This window comes from Anabas testudineus, chromosome 12, assembly GCF_900324465.2.
Source record: "Anabas testudineus chromosome 12, fAnaTes1.2, whole genome shotgun sequence".
Classification (NCBI taxonomy): domain Eukaryota; kingdom Metazoa; phylum Chordata; class Actinopteri; order Anabantiformes; family Anabantidae; genus Anabas; species Anabas testudineus.
In genome coordinates this window covers 5764120-5773394 of record NC_046621.1, presented here as the reverse complement: position 1 = coordinate 5773394, position 9275 = coordinate 5764120, and the positions used below count along the sequence as shown (strand labels likewise).

At 40.6% G+C, this 9275-nt stretch overlaps 2 protein-coding genes across 2 annotated transcripts; one reads left to right on the top strand and one right to left on the bottom strand.

The window, feature by feature from the left end:
* Positions 1-2179: 2179 nt before the first annotated feature.
* psmd5 (proteasome 26S subunit, non-ATPase 5) lies at positions 2180-6502 on the bottom strand. The gene is made up of 10 exons (XM_026353678.1): positions 6307-6502; positions 5404-5548; positions 5210-5323; positions 5001-5129; positions 4532-4641; positions 4192-4334; positions 3780-3971; positions 3561-3670; positions 3316-3456; positions 2180-3118 (listed from the first exon to the last, which is right to left on the bottom strand). The coding sequence occupies exons 1-10, from the start codon at positions 6477-6479 to the stop codon at positions 2861-2863; spliced, it is 1515 nt and encodes a 504-aa protein (XP_026209463.1). The 5' UTR covers positions 6480-6502; the 3' UTR covers positions 2180-2860.
* Positions 6503-7771: 1269 nt separating this feature from the next.
* LOC113158516 (putative UDP-GlcNAc:betaGal beta-1,3-N-acetylglucosaminyltransferase LOC100288842) lies at positions 7772-8974 on the top strand. The gene is made up of 2 exons (XM_026354449.1): positions 7772-7777; positions 7838-8974. Exons 1-2 carry the CDS (start codon positions 7772-7774, stop codon positions 8972-8974), a joined length of 1143 nt encoding a protein of 380 aa, XP_026210234.1.
* The last annotated feature ends 301 nt before the right edge of the window (positions 8975-9275 follow it).

The window sequence follows — 9275 nt, the reverse complement described above, 5'->3', positions numbered from 1 at the left end:
TTCTCACATCATTTTATGTCATCATGTGGACCTACAGACTAATTACGTTCATGGGTTAGAGGATTTATTGCTTCACTGGCAAACATTTTTTAGAAATAATTCCAAATCCATCACTTATGAATGACAACCAAACTACATCAGGATTCAGCATGAATGCCTCTACGTCTGCACATTTCAAGGTTAAATAGAGATCCTAATAAATAAACACCAGTCACCAATGAATTCCAGATATCACAGTTACCTGGTATGTTTGTATCAAAACAGCAGGGTGATAAATAATACTGTAGATGATGATGGGATGATTCATCATTCAAATAAAATGTGAAAATCCCACTTTCTTTGCACCATGTGCCTGCTGCTAGTGTTTCTCCAGCAGCAGATTATCCCACCTTTCACACAGAGGAAACCCCTGACAGACAGCAGGAGAGGCCACAGAACACAGAAGCATCACAGGATTAAAATGCCGCCCTGTGGGATAACAGGTAATGCTTACAGTTCATATTTCAGTGGAACGCCTGAAAGATTGATGGCAGCACATCACTTGCATGAAGAGGAATCTCATAACAGACTTGACTTTAAAAAAAACATACAAGCCAGGTTTAAAACAAGAGATTGCTTTCATCGCCTGTGTTTATAACATTACTGCTGAATGTTAGAGAAGATATAAGAAACGAAGAGAAGCCAAATAACTTCGATTACACTCCCAGACGTGCCAGGAAATTAAAGTGTAAAAAGAAAAGATTGACTGACTGGATGTCTCCTTTTTATTATTTATTTCGTTGTTTATTTGATGACGCAAACGGCAGCAAGTAGAGGAGACGTGGGAGAGGTGATATGATTCACTGGAGAGACGGTGACATGAGGCTGGTGAAGAGTTTAAAGCTTTTAATGGATGTTTGGGATTGAGTCAGCCGTTCTGACTGGAGTGGGAAGGCGTTTTCACTGCTGAAGTGGTGGGAAAAAAAGTCACGTCTGTGAGATTATCCCACCAGGATTGTGCTTTGTGCAGGAAAGTTGGGCTTTGTCTGCAGATTAAAGGGTGTAAATTTCAAATTGATTATGTAGAGCAACGGTTGGAGCCATTTCCAGCACTTCATGAGTAGAGTTGAACACACTTTACTCACAAATAAAAGCTCTTTATTCCTCTGGCTCAGTTGTAAATGTGACAGGGAGGAGGATAAGGATCTCTGTCTGTACTGTGATCAGCATTTATTGAGAAAGCTTCAGATTGCTCATTCAAAAGCTTACATAAGCTTTGCTGCTTTAATTCAGTGAGAGGTCAAACTTTTCTCCTGTGCCATGACTGTCTCCATCTGGTGGCTGGAAGCCACTGTGCAGCCGCCTCTGAGGTCGACCCTTCGGGAAAAAACAGTGAAATACAAATACACCACATATAATTTGTAACAGTGCCATAAAATTAGGTTTGTTTTCTGATAGTCATAGTTGACAAAGTTACTTCTAGTTCATTTTATTTCTTGTTAAATCTATGATGACTGTCACATTTTATGCTTGTGAAGTAATGAGGTTACTTTTATTTACCTTTATCTTCCAAGTGGTGCTGTTATCCCTAAATTCAAATTGAGATTTCAACATTATGCTAAGTTTTCTCCGTTTAGACCAGTTCCTATTCTGAGCTGCTGTAGATGCTGCAGCTTCCATGAATGGAAACTTGCTCCCTGTGTAAAAGGCTCATTTAAAGCTAAACTTTCAGGTTATTACACAGAAATTAAAACATAATATTATGCAAATAACAAATCCTATATTCAATTTCTTAAATACAGGACACTGTACAGGACTATGACATTTTTACATTTCTAGCTGCTGCTTGTTGGTTTTAATCTGGTTTCAGGTCAGTATAGTTCAGAGAGATCCAGGAAAATCCTTTTGTCACCTTAATGAAACTCACGCTGATAATGGTCCTTAATGTATCAACAGATCCACAATTGCATTGAAGAGGGAAATATTTTTCTGTCTCAATTAATATTTTTTTGTTCCTACAATATACTGATGCTTTCAATGAACCACTCGGATTCTATTTCTTACTATAAGATATTCAGAACTCAAGGATTTTCTGCCTGATTCTCGTACATCATGATGTGAAAATGATCACTGGAATAAATAAAACCTTAAATTACATTTCTTTAATAAATAGTCAGTTGTCAGACTGAATCCTCTTTAATAATAAAAAAGACAGTCTATTAAGTAAACAAAAATATTTTTGAATACAAACAAAATTAAATCAGAGTTTCGGCAGTTTTTGGAGAGCAGAGAGTTCACTAAAGAGCTTTTTGGTCACGTCCAGGTTTATTTAAAAGATACTGCATATGATGATGTCTGGAAGAAGTGTCTGCAGCGTTAACATTTGACATCCCGTAGGGCTCTTTAATTAATGCTTAAGTACTTGGTAAAGACACATTCTTCACTAAACGTGGGCTCTGCTGACCTGTTGTCAAATGATGTGGTGGTACAGTCACAGACACCTTCTCGTGTTGTTATGGCACAGCGAGTGGATTTTCAGCACATGTACATGATAAAATATTTTAATAATGTACCAAATAACCAAACTGAACAGCAAAGCTTCAAACAAAGGAAGTAATTACCATTAGCTTTTCAAATACTTTTTTAAATACTTAAACTACAATACATGTATACATACTGTATACATTCACGTGTACTACATATGTCAATTAAGCTGAAAAACTCAGGAAACTTTTATCAGCAGAGCTGAGTAAGACTGTGTTCTGCGTTTATAATATCAGAGTATCATATGTTAACCCCACGGTGTGATTCTTGAGGTGCTTACCCATTACTTGAGCACTAACAAGAGCCCATGAAGTGCATCTTAGTTTGTTTTTTTGAATCAGTCTGCTCCTTCAGTGCTGACTGAGGCCACAGCTGAAACATAGTAAGGTCCTTCTCTGAGATACGCTCTCAGATGGATGTAGTGCTGGCTGCCCAGTATCTCTGCTGCTGTTGATGAACACGCAAGTGACCCCACCAGTTCAAACTTGGCATCTTTGGCCTCCTTTGTCTGCCCAGTTGAACGATCCAAAATGAACTCCATAAAACCTGGTGTTTTGATCATTAACCTCTGACCCCATGGCTGTGTGGCAATAGCCTGAAACACACCAAACACACATATATCCACAGATTAACACACAGATATTACTGGAGCAACACTGATGGCTTCAAGCTTTGTTGGAATCATACAGATATATGAAGATCAAAACCTTTCAGTGTATATAGTTTGCAGAAAAAAAAAAAACTAACACATGGAAGGAAATTATACTTGTTAGAAGCAGCTTTTACACTCACAGTGAATATCCGCAGAGCCCCACAGTGCAGCTCAGGAAATGGCTGAGTGCTGATGTTGCGAATCATGTCCATGGGCTGATTAGACAAAAGGTGGAACCAGGACTCTGTCAGGGCCAATAGATCTTCTGTCTGATGCTCTGGCTGCGAAAAACAACAACAACGAATCATTTTTCCATAGAGAGTTTATGACAATTTCAAGATATAAAAGTGATTTATAGTACTAAATATTACACATGTGTACAAACCTGTAGAGTCAGAAGTTGTGATATGGCATCCAAGCTGCGCACCCTGAGCTCAGTTGCTCCAGAGCTGGCAAGCTGGCTCATTCTTGAGAACACAGCCTTGAACTTTTCACCTAAGACACAGAGAGAATTAGACATTTAAACAATACATTGGCACATACAAACAGTCCAAGAGCCTGTAAAAACTTTGAAGAAGGAAAAATAAAAAGGTAACAAACTGACCTGTTTTCTGCAGGACCTGCTTTCCCTCCACAGTGGACCCCAGTAGGCCCAAAGTGTCCATAGCCACACCAATCATCACAGGGTCCGGGTCCAGGGCCATCTCAAACACCTTGTTTTGGAAGGCTGGGTAGGTTTCACAAACCTGCTGTGGGCTGTCCATAATGGCCAGATTTCCAAAGAACTTCACCAAACCTGAAGGAGTGATATTGGACAGATTGCCAGTCTATCACTGCGTATAGTATATACAGTAATTCAGTCTACCCAAATGCCACATCTCATTTACTACCAGATATATCAAGTCATGCAAATTAGTGTTGATTTGCTAATGTGAAATCCCAAGTGAAAACAATATCTGGAAACTCAAATGAGTTTAGCAGACGCAAAAGGTGTCTTTCTTGAGGGAGTCACTCACCAGGAAGGTAGAGGGAGGAGAAGGGGTCTGTGTCTGCACCTCTGATCATATTGGAAATCTTGTCCATTATACCTTGCTGGGCCAAATACTGCCGGCCATGCTGACTGTGTGCGAGAGTGGTCACCATCTCAATAGCTGTGGCCCTGGTAAAGAAGATAAAAACAAAAATTAACAGCACAACAGAATAGTAGACACAGACAAGACACAGATTAAAATGTGAGGTTGTGCAAGAAAGTTTAAGGTAGTGAAAATGAAATATAACATCTGCAGTTGCTATATTAATGATTTCCACACACCATGTCTGTTTGTGCCTGTGTGTTATGGTGACTCATCTCATTACCTGATTAATACATCATCTCCTGTCAGTTCACCCAGCAGCTGAGAAATGATGCTGCTGTTGGCACAGTAGCCAAGGGAAATGGGAGATACAGATGAGATTTTCACCACCAGCTGCAAGAAAAACAACTCATTTTCTATTTTGTGTACACTATGCATATAAATAAGACGCATGTCATGTTATGAGATATGCCAAATAGCAAAACAACAAACACAGCAACAATGCAGCAAAAACTATTTGGGTTTGGCATAAGCCAAATATTAGAAACAAACTGAGCATCAATATGCACATTAAAACTTCTTTAACTACTTTAAATTACTACCTATATTGCCCACACTCTGGCATGATTTCTTGTTCTCATTAGTCATAGCTTATACTCACTCCATAACAGGAAATGTCACACAATAAAAACATGCTACCTTTGCATCATCAGTCAAAAAGAAAAATCTGAAGTGACAAACATTGGACGTACCTCATATATTCTGTATCTGACAATGTCATTCGTAGCCATCACATCCTTCATGACTTTGAGCAGGTCACTCTGGAACAATTTGTCTAAACCAGGTTTGGAGTGACTCAGTTTAGAGAGAGACTGAATGGCCTAAAACACAAAACAATTAGTGCACACACTATAGAGTCAATTAAGTCTCATGCAGATGATTTTAATGCTTTATTCCTCACCTGTTTCGCCACAGCCATCTTTTCTTCTTCAATGCAATGGATCACTGCTCGAAGAACATCATGGTTGTTGAGGATTTCAGTGACAGCGTCAGGTTCCTCCACCATTCTACCAATCTGAGAGAAAACAGGAATCACTGATTTGGCTGATGTGTTATGAGGAGCCTTCTGTGCGTCTAGATGTGTGTGCATTTTACCTGTGTTAAAGCCAATATCTTAACAGTTTCATTAGGATGGGTCAGACCCCCCTGAAGCTCCACTCTGTAGTTCTGGGCCAGGTTCACAGGGCTGAGGGCCATTAAAATACGTTCAAGGATGTCCACACATAGCTCAACCTGCTCCCTGTGAACAGAGCTCATATTAGTAACTTTAACCCTGCAAAGCATTTGTTTTACAGCTTCACCTAACCTAACGATTATCTGCATCATCAATTAGTGTATAACATGTAAAAGATTAATTAAAAAGTACCATCTAAATGAAGTAAAATGTGTATCTACAGCTGGCATTAGGCTTAAGCAGCTTGAGTCAATAAAGCTTGATGTGAGTAATCAGGAAGGTTGAACCCTTATATTGTCCTAATAGAAACCTTTTAAAATATTTCATGGGGATTTGGGCTATTGTCTAAGAACGACTTAAGTGTCAACATACAATTTAAGCAATCATAATACATAAAATGCTTTTTTCCTTACTCTCCCACAACTACTTTGTGGTGAAATGCCTGTATTTGAGGGGGCACATCCACACTGGATGGATCCAAAACTGTTTACTTCACATTTTCTAAAAATGGCATAATATTTATAGACGTAAACAATTCTAAAAACTCCTAAATATGAAAGCCAATAATGTAAATGTCAGTGTCAGCTCAGAGAAAAGTGCCACCATCCACTTCTAACGCGTGACTGTTTGCTTGGTAGCATTGTAGCCAGTTAGCTAGCTAACAACCAAGCTAGCACAGAACAAATGCAGTCTGTTTAGCTAAGTTAGCTAACTTAACTTCCTTCTGTGTTAATCTTCTGTTCAACTAGTGATCAACAATAATACACATGGCAGCACTCTTACTCAGCAGCTAACTAAACCAGTTGTACTGTGCTAAAACAAACCTCTGATTGGAGTTTAACAGAGAGAAAATCACATCGAAACGCTGCCCGCTCACTGTGTCTCTCAAAGCGCTGATAGGTATCGATAATAACGCTGTTTTTAAACTCTGTAGCTCTTCCATTGGATCCTCGACACCGGAGATCTCCTGCAGTAAACTCTCAATGGAAGCCGCCATGACTGTCAATGTTTGGGGAAACGACTGAGGAATGGATCCGCCTCTTCTTCGTGACTCACGGCGTTGACCTGTCGCGTTACCGCCACCTGCTGGGCGCAGACTGAAGCTGCATGTGATCCACACAACAGTCATGGTGTCAGATATTCATCCAAAAACAACAATTAAATGTGCCACTCCCTTAATTTTCTTTACTTAAATGAAAAAAATAAAAGAAGACTGCTGCACTTTGTCCTTTGCAAATTGATTTTCAGATGGGGTCAATTAGTCTTTACATTGAAATTAAAGTGAGGAAGAGTCTGATAATTGATTGAGTGGATGTTGTTAAGGTGCAAAAAGTACAACTGAAGTGCAGCAATGAGGGAGTAGTACTTCATATTGCAGTGGAAATACTACTACTATAATCATGCTGGAATATTTGTGCTGAACACTGTATACACCTTTCGTTCACATGTACCTCCAATTTCCCCTTATAGATCTTATAGATCTGTTTCCTGCTCCCCAACCGGTCGAGGCAGATGGCCGTTTAACTTGAGCCTGGTTCTGCTGGAGGTTTCTTCCCCTAGGGGGAGTTTTTCCTCTCCACTGTTTGCCTAGTGCTTGCTCAAGTTGAGCTTGTTGGGCTACATGTGTTTCTTGTCTGTCTTGTGAAGCACTTTGTAACATATGTTTAGAAAAGTGCTCTATAAATACATTTATTGTTATTATTTATTAAGTCTTTGCTATTATGATAAATGTAAAAAGAATTGTTAAGTAAAACTAAATCGCTGCAGATTGTGAAAGAATATGTATAGAGAGTCTAACAATAAGATATCAATATTCATATTAATAATTTTCTAATGGAGAGGTAATGTTTTTCTGTGCTTGCCTTACATACAAAGTTCATTTTACATATACCTGTGTCGTCTCTGCAACCAGTGTGCAAGATTGTGATCATGTTGCAGTGTGATCATGTGGAAAAGTTGAAAGTTCTTGTGCACACAAACAGCGACAGTTTAATGTCCCGTAAATTCTGGATTTGTCAGTGGGGGTATCACAGTAATAGAACTTTCTTTTGGAGATTAGATTATTTTATGTCTCTTAAACTCTTCCCGTGTGTCATTAATATTGCATGCATGATGCATGACACACTCTGCTTCGTGAGCCATGTGACTTGCGCTTGGGGTACAGGGTTTCATGCTGCTAGAGTTTCATGAAAGTGGAAACTGTCTGTCAGCTACAGTACTGTTGTTGAAAACTGACTTGAGCGGGAAGTCCTCCACACACAGAAAAACAAGGCTGATAAAGCAGGTGTCATGCAGGTACAGTGTCAATCGTTTGTAGATTCAACTTTGTAATTTAAAGTTTGTCTTTATGATAAGTTGTACTCTTTCCTGTTCCGTCTCATGCTCCAGTGCTGTCTGTGTAAGCTCCGTACCCACCAGTGGTGTTTCCTCCTCTTCAACGTGCTACTCTTCCACGCCTTATTGTTTGGGGCTGACTTTGTCGAGGAGTACCTCCTGCAGCCTACACCTGGGATCTACACTGATATCGCAGTTGTGGATGTAAGGGAGAAAGCAAGGAAATTAGATCTGAGCAACGTAAGGGGAAACATGTCCCTGGCTTACCCCATCTCTAACCCTGCTGCATGCAGAAATTCAAACCTCTTCCTCCTCACCCTAGTCTTCAGCTCCCCAGCTAATATCTCCCAAAGAGATGCAGTCAGAAGAACATGGGCCAACCAAACACTCATCCAAGGCTTCCCAGTACAGCTGCTGTTCTTTTTAGGATCAAGTCAGACTTCTGATGCACAAGAGGCCCTCATGAGAGAGTCTGCCAACCATGGGGACATGGTCCAAGGTCATGCTGTGGCAGACTTATCACTTCTTGGCCCAACAGAAAGGATGGTGCTGGCTCTCCGCTGGGTGATCACCTTTTGTCCACTGGCACGCTTTGTTCTCTTGACAAAGGACTCTGTGTTTGTCAACCTCCCTGCCATTGGAGGCTACCTCCTCGGTCTGCACAGACACCCTGAGGACCTTTATCTAGGTAGGGTCATCCAGAGAGAATCCCCTAATCGAGATCCCAGCAATCCTGGCTACCTGTCCCCAGTGCTCTACCCTGACAAGTACCTGCCTGAATACTGTGATGAAACAGCTTATGTTCTTTCTCAGGATGTAGTCCGAAAAGTGTATGTAGCGTCTGCAGCAGTGCATGCACCTGTACCCGCTGATGTTTTTGTGGGTCTTTGTGCTCAAAAGGCTGGTGTGGCACCAACTCATAGTGCCAGATTCTCAGGAGACAAACACATCCGCTACAACATCTGCTGCTACCGCTACATGTTCAGCTCGGCAGCAATGGGGAGCAATGAACTAGAAACAGTGTGGGCAGACCTGAGGCAGGGTGGAAGATGCTCATTGTTACAAACCTACTATGGCCTGGTGAGCTGCAAGGCACTCACCTATCTGGATAAGCTGTCGTTCTTCAACTCCCAGGGGCAAACTGAAGCCCATGGTTAATTAACAAGTGAGTATTTAAAGTAAGTGCCCCAGAGTCAGTACTGCATATGGCCCACTTAACTGTGATGCAGATATTCTTAATGTGCATAATTACATATGTGATCTCTTGATTTGACAAGTCAAAATGTCATTGTGTGGCTTTAAAAAGGTCTAAATGTGTTGACTTGACCCTATTACACATGCAAACTGAGAAGCAGGTGAGTCAGGGAGGCATGCAGTCTGTATATGCCCACACAGTCCTGAGAGGAAGTCCAATCAGGCAAAAACATCTGTGTGGGTGGACATCTGGTGTGAAGGACCT